The 17,126-nt window shown below is 50.6% G+C and overlaps 1 protein-coding gene across 1 annotated transcript; it reads right to left on the bottom strand.

Annotated features, from left to right (window-relative positions):
• Positions 1-3,695: 3,695 nt before the first annotated feature.
• RAB39B (RAB39B, member RAS oncogene family) lies at positions 3,696-8,361 on the bottom strand (the record flags this gene model as incomplete). Its single annotated transcript, XM_084212930.1, has 2 exons — positions 3,696-4,122; positions 8,147-8,361. The coding sequence occupies 2 exons, from the start codon at positions 8,359-8,361 to the stop codon at positions 3,696-3,698; spliced, it is 642 nt and encodes a 213-aa protein (XP_084069056.1).
• Positions 8,362-17,126: the final 8,765 nt, after the last annotated feature.

The raw sequence follows: 17,126 nt of genomic DNA, 5'->3' as shown, positions 1-17,126 counted from the left end.
CAACAAAACGACCAGTTAAGCATTTTTGCACGGCAAAAGCAGAACCGAGCAAAATCAGCGCCTATGCCACTGCCAGGAAGCTGCTGCCTCGTGTCAGAGAGGACAGGGTGACAGCCTTGGAGCTGAAATGGCTCTGTGTTCAAAGGGCTCTGGCTCCTGGGGAATGGGAGGTGCCTGTGGCCATCATAACTCAGGGTTTGGCATTTGTGTGTTTGATCTGAGGTAAAAAAAACCCAGAACTCACAGATGAGCTCCATGACTAATCCTTGCCTGGGTCTGCTCTGCCCTTTGCTGTTGCCACCAGACCTGCAGAGGCCTCCTGGAGGGGCCAAGGCTGTGGTGGCTGGGAGCAGGGGGTGGTGTTCTCTCAGAGGAGCTGGTCTGGCTTTTCTCAGCAAGGCAGAGGACAGGCTCTGCAGGGAAGGGCATCCTGTGGCTGTGAGGCAGTGCCTGGGAATGGTGGATCCAGCCCTGGCTGGAATACAGAGCCGGGACAGGGAGCAGGGAACACACTAAGAGAGAATGGGCGGGGGGAAGGGGAAAAAAAAAAACCACCGAAGTTTCTTTACAAGTTTTGAATTTCACATTATCACGTAGTAACCATTTTGCTAAATACAAGCATATTTTCAGTCACATACAGACAGCTAAATACAGCATTATTTTCACATTTCGTTACAGTGCATAACAAAGCGAGGACAGTGTAAAGTATGCTTTTATTCTGGAGGTTCTGAGCAAGTTCAGTTTAACATGCAGATTGTTTTTAACATGTGGTAGACACCACAGAAAGTTAGCTTTTGCTTTTTTTCTCTCTCTTTTTGTCCTAGAGTATAAGAGCTCCTGACCTTTAGCCTGTGAGAGGTATCACCTTCTGATTTCTCAAAGTCCCTCTAAGTCAAAGCATTAAAACCAGTTGTTAGAAAAGAATTCTTAGCATATCCAATAAGTTCTTCATCTTAGAAAAAACATTCCAAATTTTGTACAGATGAATCTACATTACCTATCTTTTAATAAGCTGTCTAGAAAATGCAAGGAATTAGAAAAAGATGTAGATAATGATTTCTCTATCATTTAATATAACAATTTATTAACTCTAAATAGTTAAGACCATGTACATTTTCTTCTGTACTGTTCCTCTTTAGAATTCCAACACTTCTGTATTTAAATTGAAGATTTACTCTGAAGGCCAGAATGCACTTACTGTCTTAGGCTTTCTGGAATTTCTCCCTGGGAGCAGTAACAGGGAATGTCCAAAACCCATTAAGTAAAATATTGTCTGTCTCATGAAAAGTGATCTTTCCCCTCTGGCCAGGCTCTCACACAGGGAATTACAGAATTTGACTATTGCTAAAATGTCTGTTCCACCTCCTCACTGCCCCTCATGTCACACTCTGGCTCTGTGCCCCTGGGGGCTCAGCCAGACACCCTCAGGCACACCTAGTGTCCAGCTGGCCCCTGAAAAGCTGAAGCAGCTGCTAGGTGGAGTTTCCATCCAGGGAACAAAGAAACTGACCCTTTGGTACTGTCTGTCCCTGCCTTTGTGCAATGCAACAGACTGAGCTGGTGTGAGCAAACCCCACACTCTGCCCTGGCAACTGCCCAGTTCCTGGAGTGCTCCCTGCACCCACCTCTGCTCACCCAGAAACAGATTTGGTAAAGGGCATCATTTTTCTTTTTCTTTTTAATCTTCAGGGCACTCAACTCCACCACAAGTGCCTGGCATTCACTGGCCCTCAGCACAAGCTGTTGGATGTATTCACAGCCTATTCCAGCAGTGACAAGCTCACCAAGGTGCACCTGGCCACTGCCACCCCCCTTCCTGGCATTTGCTCCCTGTGCCCTCCCAGCAGGTGCAGTGCTGCTGCTCCCCTGCAGAGCCCAGGAACTGAAATTGTTCCTAAAACACCAAAAGCAAAAGTGTTCAGAGCTTGGGTTGCTGGGTTGGGCTTGCTGTGGGTTTGGGGTTTTTTTTACAGCTTCAATATGGAAACCACTGTTTTTTTCTTAATACAGACCTGCCCATGTGCTGCTGCAAACTGTGAGAATGGGTTCAGAAGGAGAAACAGTCTGAACTCAACAGCAATCAACACCTGTATTTCTGTAGACAGAGCAGATTAAAAAGCTGGAACAAATATTTTATTTTTCTCTACTCAGAGACCAAAAATAAACACCAGATGCTTCCTGTGGCTAATCCCCCATCCTGCCCATTGCAGTTTGGTGTATAAAGCTTTCAAACACAAGTAAAAAAGCCACTACAGTGTTGTTTGCTCACTTTCAATAGGCTGAAGTTCCCTAATTTGCTACAGGAGCACAGTCACCCCATTGCACTTCAAAAGCTTGGGTTAAAATTTGGCAGAAGCAAAGCTTTTAAGTGGTGAATGGCATTCCCAGAAAACATCCACCTACATACAGCTTTTGTGACATGGCTGCCATCCCATGATGGCCAGCCTGAGATGGATCCTCTTTTGTCAAACTAAAACATGGAGGAAAACAAATTTTACTCTTGAGTGCGTCTTGAGGCTTTCCTTTCCACCTGCTCAGACACTCCTGCTGTGTGTTCCACCTTCCCAGTGCCAGTTCTCTTCCACAGAGGCCAAGACAGAAAATGACACTTTAACAGCAGAAAGTACTGATGGAAGCTGTTGCTTTCAATGCTATTTAACTTCTTTAAGAGCTAATCTCACATTTTAGGATGTCTGATGCACCTGAGTTAAGCTTTTCAAGTTTTATATTTTGTTGGGTTTCTTTTTTCCCTCCTTCCTTTCCATTCCTCCTTGTGACCTGGCTGGTAAGGTCAGCACAGTGCTGTCAGTGAGACAGAAATGGTGTGTCCCACCTGGCTGCAACACCCCAGTCTTGAGACGTAACACCTGAGGACATGGTTCTGTCTTTATGCTCTTGATCACTTAATTCTGCTGGAAAGCCTGAACTTGGGGTACTTTCAAGGTACTCACCCAGGCACTAAATGAGTAAAAATTGCATTGAATAATCTCTACTGCAGCAAGAGTTGCCACTTACAGTCTTGGTTCAGCACAGCAAGAAAACACTGTTAAGGGAGGAATCAATTAAACTTTAATTACCAATCAAATAAGTACTGTTTTCCTCTTTAAAGCCCACAAAATATTCTTTGCTATCAAACTAGGTCAAGAACATAAGAAAGAAAACTCAGAAGTGTGCATACCATGTCAGTAAACTTCTCCTGTGGAACTAACCTTATGAGGAAATGGTATCTGTGCTGCCTTTAGACCTTCCTGGAAAGAAATAGCTGACACAAACCAAAATGTCCTCCTGCTTTCTCTCTGCCTGCCTGCTTGGCATACGACTGAGCATCCATCCTGTGGCTCCAAAAGCCAGCAGGGAGCTACGGGTTTACTTAAAAGAGAACATGTACAGTACCCTGGCATTACCAGCCCATTGAGCTCTGTATACCCTCTCCTGTGTTGTGCAGCCCCTCATTTCTGCTTCCTGCCTCCTTACAACATCCACATGCACCCTCACTCACTCTCCTTCAGGTTTGTAGCCCCCAGTTCTGAAAGGTTATTTGGAACAGAACATTTCTTTCCAGGCTCTGTCCTGGTGTCCAAAACGTGGGAGGCTGTTCACAACGGGAGCGTCGCTCTCCCTTCTGTCACACGGAGTTCACTTAGTAAAGAACATTTGGTTAGTAGAGTTCATCACCATGGCCTCCCTAGAGGAGCTCAGCACAAGCACCTTCTATCTGATTTCACCACTTCTTCTGAGGAGTGCACTACGTTCGGGACAAAGCCGCTCTTTACCCCTTCCCATCCCTCCTGGATTGAAATGTCCCCCCTTTTCACCAGCTCGTAGATGTCCCGGGTCAGGTCGGTGAAGGCCTTCTCCACGTTGATGGCGTCCCGGGCCGAGGTCTCGATGTACCTCATGCCGTAGGCGGCGGCCAGTTTCTCTGCCTCGTGCCGGGTCACCTGCCGCTGCGTGTCCAGGTCGCACTTGTGCCCCACCAGCACAAAGACGATCTGGTAGGGCTGCACGTGCACCTTGGTCTCCTCCAGCCACTCGTGGACGTTCTGGAAAGACCTGCGGTTTGTAATGTCAAAGAGGAGGAGTCCTCCCACCGAGTTCCTGTAGTAGGCTCTGGTGATGGACCTGCAAGCCAAGGAGCCACAGCAGCGTTAGCTTACAGCTCTCTGAACACGTGGCCTCTAAGAAAGCAGCGCTGCCACCACCCTGGCTACCCTGCAGAGCACAGGGCAAGAGAAGGCCATTCAGGCAATGCCTTAGAACTTCCAGCTTGTGCTCTGTAGAGCTTGTCATTTAAAAGGAAAACTTGTTTCACACTTGGGTAACTGCCCCACTGATTATGGCTCTCTTCAAAGGCCCCCCACCACTTTTTTCCCCCGTGGATTTCTGTATGCCCCTGTCTGTTGAGTCCCACCCCCCACCATGTCAGTTCCATGGACACCTCATCTAACCCATTGGTTTAAAAGCACTGTGACAAATCAAAGGATTCAACTGGAACCAAACCCCCCCTTTCTGACAGCCACATAAAAGCAGGAGGTCAGAGATCTGGAAAGGCTGACCATGGGGTTGTGGCTCCCCTCCCAAAGCCCTGGGATAGAGACATCCACCCATCCCTACAGCTTCCTCCTCTACATAACTGGATGAAAGTGACATTGCAGTGACAGGACACTGTTATTGTTTGTGCCACTGACCAAGAAACAGCAAAATAATACAAGAGCTTTCAAGGAGAATCTGCACTAACACTGGTCATGTTCCTGCCAAATACTGACATTAAATAGTCACCAAAAAGACCCTGGAACTGCAGGCTGGGAAAGGAAGTACAATTCCCACAGTTCTGAGCCAGGCCAGCCCAAGGCAGCACAGGAAATCAGCAAACTCGGGGCAATGCAGCCAAGCTGGGGCCATGGGGCTAAGCAGAGCTACAGTTCAGTGACTGCTACACAAGGGGAAACCAAGAAGCTGATGAACAGTGGTGTTTCTGCAAGTCATGGATTTGCTCTAAATCCAGAAGCAACGATCAATTTCAGTCCCTGGAGGAATTCACACTCAAGCCTGAACTTTCCTTGCTGGAGTAATACAAGCACTGCTGCTGCATTTTTACCTTAGGACAATCTTTATTTGGCTGTGCAAGACCATTGTTAGGTGCCATTTGGTCCTGCAGTGTGTGTATCTGTCAAAATTGTCCCAAGAAAAGACGAACTAGAGTTTTCAAGAATTGTTTTATCAATAAACATACAGTGATGGGTGAAAATTCACAGACAAAACCAAAGAAAGCCAGTAGCAGGGGAAAAAACATAGTTGGCAATGTTTGGATCATTTCTCCTCTCCAACTGTTTGGCTTAGGGACAATAGTCACTCTGCACATTTGGCACTGAGGGAATTAGATCTGCCTTTTGCTATCTGGCCAGCTGCAAACAGATATTGGCACTTTGAATTCACCCCCACACTGTCACAGACATTTCTGCTTCTCCCTTGTGTCCTGTGCCATCAGCCCTGGCTCCTCCTGCCAGCAACAACAATGCCTCAGGTACTTCTGAGAGACATGATGGGATCTAAGCTGAATGCTGCTTCAAGGTAAAATCAGGTGAAGGTCTCAGTGCCTTTTCTTAAAGCCTTTTCCACAACTATTTCCCTCTGCAGGAGGCAAAGCATATTGCCTTCATGCTGCACATCCCTCCCCAATTCCCTTCTGAGGCTTCTACCTTCCCTCCTCCTGCCACACACACACTGACCAGAGCAGAACAGGGACTTGCAGCAGCTTTGGCCAAGCTTTAACACACAGACAGTGTCTCTGTCTGGGAACTGTCCCCTGATCTGTCCCCACGGTGGGGTTCCTGCAGCCAGGGCCTGCTTGTTTGAGTATTCCCCTCTCAGCCAAGGCAGAGCTGCTGGCTGGAAGGAAACAGCTCTTCTGTAGGTGGTGGGACACAGCTCCAGGGAGAGAGGGCTGCACAGGCTTTTGCTTTTGCTAGCATTACACAACATCACGTTCTGACAAGGAAACAGCAGTATCTGAGCAACGAGAGATGGGCAAAACCTGCTGGATCTGGCAAGAATTGGACCCTGCTCTTCTACAGCTCCAAAGCAGCCTCAACACCGCCCCAGGCAGCATGTTCTGGGGCCTGGTCTGGCAAAATAGAGTGGCACATGTTTAACTGTAAGTTAAGCCTTGACTGCACAGAAATTGCTACTAATTTATGGAGAGTGAAAGAGCTCACAACAGGGGGTCAGGAAGAGCAAAATTGTAACACAGCTGCTGCTCAGAGAATGCCAGGGTGTTTTCAAAATAACTACAGTGGTTTTGTCCTCGCGGGGCAGATGTTAAACTATGTAAAGTAGAATGGAAATGCTCAAATCTGAAAATTCTTACAGATTTCCCTCTTCAAAAATTCCCTGTACTTGACCAATGACAAAAAAAGTTTCAGGTTTCTGGAGAGTACCTGCTCCATTGCGTTTCTTGCCTATGACAAGTCCAAGGGGCTTTGGCTTATTCCAGTAACAGCTAATTCTTGTCTCTGGCCAAGAAACATTCCTTGTAGGAGGAGCCCAAGAGTTGTCTTCATGGGGCACAATTTGTCACACAGGGCTAAGAGCGATTTGAAAGGAATAAATACAAACCAGATTGTACCTTATATTTTTTTTCTACATTTCAGAGTGCACCATAAAGGCTCCTGGCTTTGCTCCAGCTTTTCACATTGGGAATTCAAGTCTGCACTTTGGCAAGGGCATTTCAAAGTTGCACAGTGGGGTTTTTTTTACTGTCACTGACCATTCCTGCCCCTTGCACCCTTCCTGCCTTTGCAGGCTGCTGCCCAGGGCAGCAGTGCAGCTGCCCTTGCCCTGAAGGTCACCAGCTCATCATGCTGACACCCTGAGTGCCAGGCTGGGTCAGCCCCAGCCCCGAGGGCGAGCAGCCTCCAGGGCCCCGGATTTTCTGATGTGCAAAGGAAAGGAAATTGAAGCTATCTGAGAGCTCTCGCTCTTCACAGCAACGCAGAACAGGGGACAGCACTCAGGTGTGTTTTCTAGAAACCTCAGCCAGAGAGCCAAAGCTGGAAGCTGATGCAACTGCAAGCTAAAGCACCTCCTCTCTCAGCAGAATAAAGCAGCAGCTCCTTGCCTGCAAGGCATCAAGGCAGCAGAGGAAAATCCTGTCAGTGGATAAGGACCAACTACTGCACATCCTGGGCCAGATGCCAGTGCCACAGATGCGAGGGAAGGTGGTGAGAGGGGTGGGGTAGAGGAGTTTTCATCTACTGAATGAAACCAAAACATTCCTCAGGCGAATCATTACAGCACAGAAGTAGAAGCTCTGTGATGCTGCACAGAGATGTGGAACACAGGAAGTGATCCCAAGGGAGCAGGATGGAGGAGAGGATCAGGGTTAAAGACACATGAAAAATACAAGCAAGCAGGAGGCCAGGAGCTGCGGGTACACTCACACACACCTTCAAAATGAGCACTGTCTGAGCCCCTCTTTGGCTGGGGCCGAGCCTGCTCAACCAGGGCTGCTGTTTTTCCCACACAGTCCTGTGGGAAACTTGGCATGGTCCCACATGCTGCCTTTATTCTACTTCATCAAGACTTGGTTACTGTTGCTTAAGCTCCCAAATTATGTGTGTGCCTGCCCATGCAGCGCTCGGCGCGGCACTCTCCAGAAAGGTCCTGCCATCCCTGCACAGCCACAGCGAAAGGTTTGTCCCGACCTTTCTCTGTCCTACGGAGAGCTGAGCTCTGCTGTCGCAGCAGAGCACCAAAACGCGTATTCCACTGCGTTCCGCCTAAGGGTTCGCCTGGGAAACATCCTGGCCACTGCCTCCGCACCGGGGGGAAGCAGGCGCTTCCCTGCCAGCCGCATCCGCTGATGCAAGGACACCTCCAGGCTGGTAAAGCGCGGACCCAGCGCTGCCTCGGGCCTCGCATCCCTCCCCAGCGGCAGCGGGGCCGCCCCTCGACATCCACACCTGAGCATCCTGCACACCTGCCTGCGGCCATTGGGGTGGACACGGGTCCCAGGGATGGAGGGAAGGATGCGGGGGTGGGGAATGGGGGGCACAAAAGGTGCCAATTTCACTCTTCTTTGTCTCGTTTCCACACGCCTCACCCGGCCGCGGGCCCGCAGCCCCCGGCCCCGCGCCGCGGGTCTCACCGGAACCGCTCCTGCCCGGCCGTGTCCCAGATCTGCAGCTTGATCCTCTTGCCAGGCTCGATCTCCACCAGCCTGGAGAAGAAATCCACGCCCACGGTGGGGTCGGAGATCTGGGCGAAGCGCCCCTCGGTGAAGCGGCGGATGAGGCAGGACTTGCCCACGGTGGAGTCGCCGATGACGATCAGGCGGAACTGGTACAGCCAGATCGCCTCCATCCTGCCGCCGCCGGCCCTCAGCGCCCGCCCGCCGCCGCGCCGCCCATGCCCGGCCCGCGGGCCCGGGGGCGGCCGCGGCCGCGCCGCTCAGGCGGGGCCCATGGCGGGACCTGCGCGGCTGCCGCGGCCCCGTCACCACCGCCGCATCCCGCCGAGCCCCCGCCGAGCCCCCGCCGCCTCCGCGCTGCGCCCTACGCGGGCCCGGGGGGGCGGCGGCGCTGCCGGCGCGGCCCCGGAGCCGCCGAACCGGCGCTGGAGCCCGGCCCGAGTCCCTGCCCCGCTGCCGCGGAACCGCGCTCACCCCGCTCCCGCCGGAGCCGGGATGGGGATGCGGGGTGCGGGATGGGGATGCGGGGTGCGGGATGGGGATGCGGGATGGGGATGCGGGATGGGGGTGGCGGTGCGGGGTGCGGGCTGCAGGCGCGGCCGGCGCGGGTGCCGGTGATGCAATGGCGGCCGCGGTACCGCACTGCCGGGAGGAGCCGCCAGCCCCGGAACGCGGCGGTGCGGGAGCCGGGCGGGGCGGGGCGGGGCGGGACCGTGCGGGGCGGCGGGGGCGGCCGGGGAGCCCTGGCCGAGGGGACCGGGGGCCGGAGGGATCCCCGGCACCGGGAGAGAGCCCATGGCCGGTGAGAGCTCATCTTCCTCAGCGCTCCGCCGAGGGAAGGGGAGTCGAGCAAGGTGCGCAACACCTTTCTGTGTTTTAAACCCGAGACTCATTTCTGGAGAGATTCAGGCTCCTTGCTACTGCACTGGAGGCTCCGTTCCCATTGAAATCTCCCGGAGGAGCCAAGTGCTCCTGGCGCTTCTGGAGAGCTTCTGCACCGCCCCAGGGTCACCGGCACCGCACCAGCCTGTCTGGAGAGGGACAGTGGTAACAGGAGGCGTCCTACTCAGGAAACCAAACAAGTACACATGCTCACACAGACCTGTGTGTCTGTGTATATACAGTGTGTGTATATGCGATGTGTGTACAGTCTCAAAAATTAGTAATTACGGACATGCAATACCCAGCAATTTAAAGACCACAAGTCTTAAATCCATTTCCCTCACTTTGCTGGAGTGATTCCGGGCTCGGCAGGGTGAACCGTGGTGTCAGGAGCCCGAGCGGCCGTGAACATCTCACAGTGCAAGCACAGACACCTCGAGTTCCCATCCCAGTTCTGCCAGCCTGTCCCACACAGGGACAGTCACAGCACACAGCCGCTCTCCCCTGGCTCCGTGGAATGTGGCTGAGTTTGAGCTCCTACTTTTAAATCTCTTGCCAGAGCAGAGTTTTGATCTCTGGAAGGGAAAATTGGCATGTATATTATTAAAAACAGCGAGTAAAATGCTTGTATTCAGTCGGACACAGAAAGGAGGAATATTGACACTTTAAAAAAAATTATTAATAGGTTGGTGAGTTTTTAAAAAATAAAGATGGTTTCTGATTTAAAAGCTCCTCCTTCATGACCACTATTGAAATAAATGCATTGAGAGTGGCTGTTATATTCATTAGATCCTCAGAAAAAGGACATTTACATAGACATGAGACAGTTAACCACCATGTAAATTGGACTAGGACATTAGAGAGACCATTTCAAGTCTTGAAGAATAAATGGCAAGGAACTTTTTCAATATTCTTTGAAATATAATCTATTTATTAAAAAATAACAACCCCAAAAGATCCTACTTTAACATACCCCAGAACAGGAAAGAAAATTGATGAAGCAATCTACACAGCAACAGCAACAGCACAACAGAAAAATATTAAACCTATAAATCCAAGTTAGTGGTACATTAACCAGTGACTCATTGCCAGTGAGGCTTTGTAGGGATCTGGTGCACTTTACAGAATGATTTCTGAGTACTCCATGCCCATTAGTTGAAGCCCACAACCAATTGTGGTTTCTCTTCTCGGTTTTTCTCTCCTCCCCATGTGCTCACACACAGAGTTGCTCCATTCCCTTTCTTCCACGGGCCTGGCTGTGCTCAGGCAGGCACAGGGCACTCAGCAGCACCTGTGAGTCACCCACCAGCAGCACCTCCAGCGGCAGCTCAAGGCCCACTGACAGTGGACATTTCCTGCCCTGACCTCTGACAAGGAGCAGCCAGAGCACTGTGAATTGCTGAGGAGAGCACCAAGGTGCCCAGCAGGTCCTGTCGTAGCTGGAGGAATTCCTGAAGCATCAGGGACCTGTCTTCCCCAGCAAATCAACTCACAGGACCCCGTGATGCAGATATGTTCATCCTCTGTGAACACATGGATGGAGATGAACACCCACTGTGTGACTAGGCTGCCACGGCATTAATTAGCAGCAATGAGAAGGTAGGAGCAAATGAGATCCTGGGAGAGCCTTTGTTCTGGTGCTGGTTTAGAAAATGGAAAATCTGGTGTCTGATCTGCACCCAGATCTGGTGCAAAATGAGGTTTGTTGGCTGAGGTCAGGAGGTGCTGGTGATTCACCATGAGTGTGTGGCAGCACTGGGAGCAGCCCCCGAGGGCTGATGGCAGCTCAGGACTGGGGACAGCCGTCAGTGCTCCTTCCCATGGCCCTGGGGGAAATTCCAGAGACCCCCTTTCCCCTCAGAGCTGGTGGTGCTGGGGATTGCTGCCTGAGAACCACCTGAGCACAGGTGAGGGCAGGGCTGATCCCAGGGCTCTCCCACCTGCTGGCAGCACGTGTGGGACCCCACAGGCAGGGTCCAACCCAGCAGCAGCACCACGCTGGGAAGCCGAGGGCAGCTCTCGTGTAGGCAGTGCCTACACCCTGTGCTGGGTACAGCAAACATGGGTGCCAGCCCTGCCCAAGGGCTCTGTGCACACTAGGTCACAAACATCCACACCTCAGCCACTGCAGCAAGTATTTCTTATTTAGCACATTTATTTTAAGGCATAAAAGCTGAGACAAAATGAGGCATAGGCTGGAGAATGACTCTGTGCTCTCTGTAGTCTCTGTGATATTCACTCCCTTTTAGTGTTAGATGATGAAGCCCTGAGCAGATACTGGGGCTTTTGGCAAGCCCTGTTCCTCAGGCTGGTGGCTGGTGGATGCTGTGCAGGAACTCCACCTTAGGCCAGGCCCCTGCCCCAGCAGCCCTATGGCTGGGGTGGGATGGTCTGGAGGCACACAACTCCTCAGCAGGAACTCTGCTGTGAGAAACACAACAGAGAAGGTGCTGAGCTGTGGTCAGGGATGTCTCAGAGCCAGACACCCTCCTGGACCCAGCACTGCAATTCACAAAAGTGCTTCACAGAGTGGTTTGGTTTGGGTTGGAGGGGAACCTCAGTTCCAAACACCTGGAGCAGGCTGCTCAAAGGCCCGTCCAACCTGGCCTTGGATGGATTCCCTCTAAATAGATTGTATTCCCTCCAAGCAGTTCGGTGTTCAGCTGTGGCTTAGCTTCTCTCAAATCAGTGCCCTTTACAGGGCAGCTGGAGGCTGAAGCCATCTCCAAGCCCAAGGCTGCACTGCAAGGAGCAGAGTGCATCAGCCCTGCACACACCATGCAATTTTAATGCCCTTTCGGTTTCCAAGGATACGAAATCAATCAGCCACAATCCCTTGCTGCAGGTCTGGAGCTCTGAGAGGCAGCCCATGCCTGTGCCCCAGCCTGGGACAGTGCAGTGATCACATCACACTGGTGAGCTGCAGCTCCACATCCACGCTCTGCCATCCCTGGCCCTGCCAGGTGTTCCATCCCAGCACCATGGACCTGCTCCCTGCTGCAGAGACAAACTGCCCCCAAGCAGAGCCCTGAGTCCCTCCACAACCAAACAGGCCAGAGACTGAAAACAGTCACGGGCCACACACCAGGGTGATGGGAGTGCTGAGAGCAGGGCTGGGAACCACACAGAGCAAACAATTTATTAGCTAGTTCTAAAAAACACCTCTGTTAAATTAGGCCTGTCCAGATGTGACATGGAGACAGATTACACTGATGACAAGGATGTGATTGCACCCATGACCTATGGCTGAGTGTGTTGCTGTAAAACCCAGGACAGAGGGAAGGTATTAAGTGTTTATTAGTGTTTATTATTTACACCATGCCCACAGTTAGACAGGGTGGTGCAGACAAGCGTAAAGGCAAGGGCACCACACAGGGCTCTGGAGCTGACAGCCCGGCTGACAGAGGCACTGGGAGCATAATTTAGGACTTTGTGATGAGGTGACAGCCTTACAGCCTCCAGCGGCAGTAGCAGGAGGGGAGAGCAGGCAGGGCTGAGTGCCAGGAGGAACACGGTGTAGCTCCTGTCCCACCTTGGCTTCTGTGCCTTTTGGAGAGGTGCAGCTCTCTGGCAGACTGGCAGCCTCTGTCCCCAGGAAACTTGTCTGTCCTCCCTCCCCAGACACCCCCCTGTCAGCACAATGCCTCTGGTGCACAAGGGAGTGAGCACTGCCCACAGGGCAGTTCCAGGCATGCTGGCTGGGGCTCCAGGGGGGACATCCTGCAGAGCTACCTCTGGCTCCCCAGTGTCACACTGGAATCAAAATAAAAGCAGTAAAGCAGACCCAGGCTTGATGAAGAGAGTCCTGGCTGAGTGATGCTGGCTGTTCCATTAATGGGCCCCCATCAATAGAGGAACACATTACCTAAATGGCTCTCTTGCACTAGGTGCCCAGGCTCCTTCTGTACCCAGCTGAGAGAGGCAGGAACATCTTGAGAGCTATTTAGCCCACTCAGCTTGATGGGAAGCACCATCCTCCACCAGCACTTCTCTCTCCCTTGGCCACAGAGGAACAAAGGGCCAGCACAGAGTAGCTTCTGACAGCTTCAATTGCCCCATCCCTGAGCAGGAGGCTCTGCCTCCTCACAAGGAGCTTGACAGGCACAGGGGCAGCAGGATCCAGCCAGGATCCATGACAGTGGGAGAAAGTGAGAGAGAGGCAAATGCAGAGAAACTTCAGAAATAACCAGAGAATCCTCTTGAGTTAGTAGCAGTTCTCCAGGGCGGTGTTAGCATTTGCTTTGCAGCCAGAATGGACAGGGACGATTGAGCTCTCATACAGTGTCACCCACTTGATGTCACCTGTACAGAGGATGAGGTTGTCCCCACATCCCTGCAAGTGGCAGAGCCACCCTCTGGTGCCCCTCTAGCCCCATCAGCAGGCACATACAAGCAACTCAGCTGGGCTTTTTGAAGAGACATAAAACATTTGCAGAATGTTTCCTCGTGACAATAAATTAAACAGCAGCTCCTCACCACGGGAGGGCTCACTCCAGATGCAGCTCCTGGTGTCTTATTTCAGATTACAATCACATTAGAATGGCCATGGGCTGGCTGATCGAAAAGGGGCCTCCCATCAAGATCATTATATCTGCCTGAGCCTGCCTGAATCCTAGCACAGATCCTCCTCTGGGAATATTATGTCCTTGTAGCTGTTCTTCCCAGGAAGGGAACAGGATCTGCTTAGAGCAAATAGAAGCCATTACAATCAGGATAAATTAGTAATGGTGAGTGGGAGAGAGAGAGGAGGGAAGGGAACGAGGTTATTGTGATTTTTCTTGCTATAAAGTGGGTGTCTGAGCTACTTATATTGCCAGAAAACAGCTCCCTGGCTTCCCCTCCAGTCCAGAGTTCAGACTGCTTGCTTACAGCTCACGAGCTACTTTGGATTGTTAACCACTACTATAATGGTATTATGGGTTGTTAGATGCATGAAATCTGATTTCTGTTCCTGCTAGCAGTGTCTGTAGTTCAGCAGCTGCCCAGGCTGGTGTGCAGAGAAGAGAAAACACACGAGCAGTCTGTTCAGCACCTTCCATCACAGCCTGCCACGCCTGTTAAGGGTTAGTTGTGGGGGTCTTTAGGTGCTGCAGGGGGTAGGACTTTTGGCTCTGTGGTGTTGTATGGTTTCCATCTTGTAATATAGAGCATGCCAAATAATTCACTAAACCCTGACAGCAGTCCTGGAAAAAAAAAGAACTGACCCACAGAAATGCCTCCCTGCACAGGATTCCTTCCTTTCCTCCTAAAGCAGGGCTGGTTTAGCTCGTTTGGGTCCACACAGAGGCTGAATTGCCACAGCCCAGAGACAAGTTCAACCATAATATGATTTTACAACATTTTAAAAGGCAAATATCTGGCTGCTTAAGCGAGCACATATTTCAGGTCACTTGCAGGGCAGTGAACATCAGCCCCTTTCCAGCAGGAATATTTACTGGAGCCCTCAGGCATGAACCTGCTGAGACCAGCCAACCTGGCAAGCTCAGCCCCTGCTCCTGTTTGTGTTTTTCCACTCCTTCTGGGATGCTGCTGCCTGCTGACAGCTTCACCCTTCATTCAGACTTTACTATCTGACATGAGGCATTTAAGATGAGTGAATGGGAAATTAATGCAAAACAAAAAAGAGCTTGGGCTGGGGCTGCCAGACTCCTGCAGGGCTCCTGAAGGAGACATATCCAGCTCTCCATCATTCCCATCCCTCCCCCAGAAGAAAGAGATCTCATATAAACCATTTATAGTGATTTCTCCATGGGTCTTCTGGAGACTGATGCTCAGTTTTTGCACCTTCAACCAACCAACCAACCTGTTCAGAGGTGTGGGTGAAGGTGGCAAACACCCCAAAAGTGGGAATGGCCACTCTGGAGTTGCCCACTGTGGCTCAAACCTCATTTCTCCAAAGGAGCCATGTCCTGCTCAGGACAGGCCAGGAGCCGGTCCTGCTGTCCCCAAACTCTCTGAGTCCCCCTGCAGCCCCACAAACTTCACCCTGGCAGAGCTGCTCCTTCTGCAGAGCCACCAGCTCCAGGAACCTCCCAAAATGCCCCCCCTGGAAGCAGGGGCTGCTCCTGCTGACCTCAGGGGAAGGGAATTCTGTTTCAAGGCTCTCCAGTGCAGAGGTCTCTCAGTGGATCTCGTGCAGCAGTGATGCTGTTGGGAGCTCCAGGAACACAAACCAAAATCTGGGCACTGATTTTGCAAGGGCCTTCATAGTGAGCTTCCCAATTTCTGCTGCCAACCTCTGTGACAGTGCTTAGAGGGACATCTGTCCCCAGGCACCCCCTCTAACACCCAAGGGGTACAAAATAAGCAGGTGGGGAAAAAAAAAAGGATTGAGCCATGAAAAATCTTCAAGTACAAACCAGTCAATTAAAACAAATAATTGAACCTGGCGCTGAATACGCTCGTGCTTAGTTATCAGGAGCAGAAATGTATTTATTCAGTTTTTGATACACCAGTCTATTTGATACATTTTTTGATTTAACAAGCCTGCAAAAATGCAGCATTTAAAAATTTTAACAGATCACATTATTACAAGGGTTTATTTAGCCAGCATTTTATCTCCAAATCTCTACAGTACTTCAATTTTTCCCTGTCTTGGTGAAGGATAAAGCTAGGCAAATATTTAGTAAGTGATAATTAATTCAGCCACTTTCTATCTCTGCTGAAACACTGATTCAAGATTCAACAATTCTTTCTTTCTCTTCTTTATTTAGCTTCTAAACTATTTTCAATAGTTTCTGATTCTTGTAATTATTCATATTACATATTGAATGGCCGTAGGCCACACATTTTATTTGCCTGATGAAGCAGAAATACTTTCTAGAATTTTGCTTTTTCTCCATTTTCTTTTAATCCTGGAAGATTTCCAATAAAAAGTTGCATAAATCAGACATAACCTAGAAGGGAGCACCCTGGCTGACAAATGCAGAAGCCTCATGGAAAGCAGCTGCCAGCTCTCCTGTGGGTGCTGAGGTTGGTGTTTGATGTTAAAAGGATGGCACTGCACTCCCTGGGGTCACTTCTGTGTCCAGCCCAGGGGTCACCTCAGCTCCCACTGCTGGCACTGCACCTCCTTGTGCAGAAAAAGGAGGGACACAAACCCCATCCACTGCCAGCTCAGGGTCTCACCTTTGCTTTTAGCTTGGCTTGACTCATTCTACAACTAACCAGTAAATACAGTCAGAAAACTTTCCATGTTTTTTCTTTTATTTTCACCAGTTACAACCTCATTCTTGTGCCACCAGCACACAGAGTCTCTGTGAGGTTCAGCATTCACTAACAACATCATAAACCACAAGCAAACAGGCCATTAACCTTACACCCACAAGATGCTCTGCTCCTCAACAGGACACTGGCAATAAATGTGCCTTAAGTCATTTTATGATAAAGTGCTTTCTGTGTAGTAAGTGAAACAGAGAGCATAGCAAATTTTACTGCCCCAGAATCAGCTGTGTGACAAAAAGTGTGTGTGGTTTGGCAGTGTAATCTTTTACTCTGATAAACTATTAAGTGCCAAAGAAAGCTTCTTAAGTTAATCAGGGCTTAATTTAAATAAACAAGCCAGCAAAAGATTAACAAAAAAAAAATCCTCAGTGGAATCTGAATACAAAAATAGTCTCACAAAGTCCCGTGCCAAGTTCATAAAAGTAACTCTGCTGGGATGAACTGGCCCACTGACCCTCTTTTTGTCCCCTCCTGGCACCAGCAACGAAAAATAAAAATCTGTTAATTTCCTGACACACCAACACAACCATTTCCAGCTCCATTGATGCAACCAGCACTTTTGGCAACATTGCCATGCAGTAATGCTGAGGAAGAGGAGGAGGAGGTGGGTTCACTCTGCTGTCAGGATGGAGAGGAATCAGCTGATACCACCAGGAAGAGACCTGGACCTGAGGCAGAGCCCCTGGTGCTACCAACCACTTTTCCAGCCCAGCAGAAAGTCTGTCCCCAGGAATACCCCTGTCCCTGGGGAAGGGAAGCAGCAGGAGGAAAGCAGCAGTCCTGTGGGTAATTGCAGCAAGCCCCTCCCCAATGTGTGCACATCAATTCCAGC

Source organism: Fringilla coelebs, assembly GCF_963513975.1.
Source record: "Fringilla coelebs genome assembly, chromosome: 11".
Taxonomy (NCBI): domain Eukaryota; kingdom Metazoa; phylum Chordata; class Aves; order Passeriformes; family Fringillidae; genus Fringilla; species Fringilla coelebs.
Note: the sequence above shows the minus strand (reverse complement) of the source record. Positions and strands in the feature narration are given on the sequence as shown.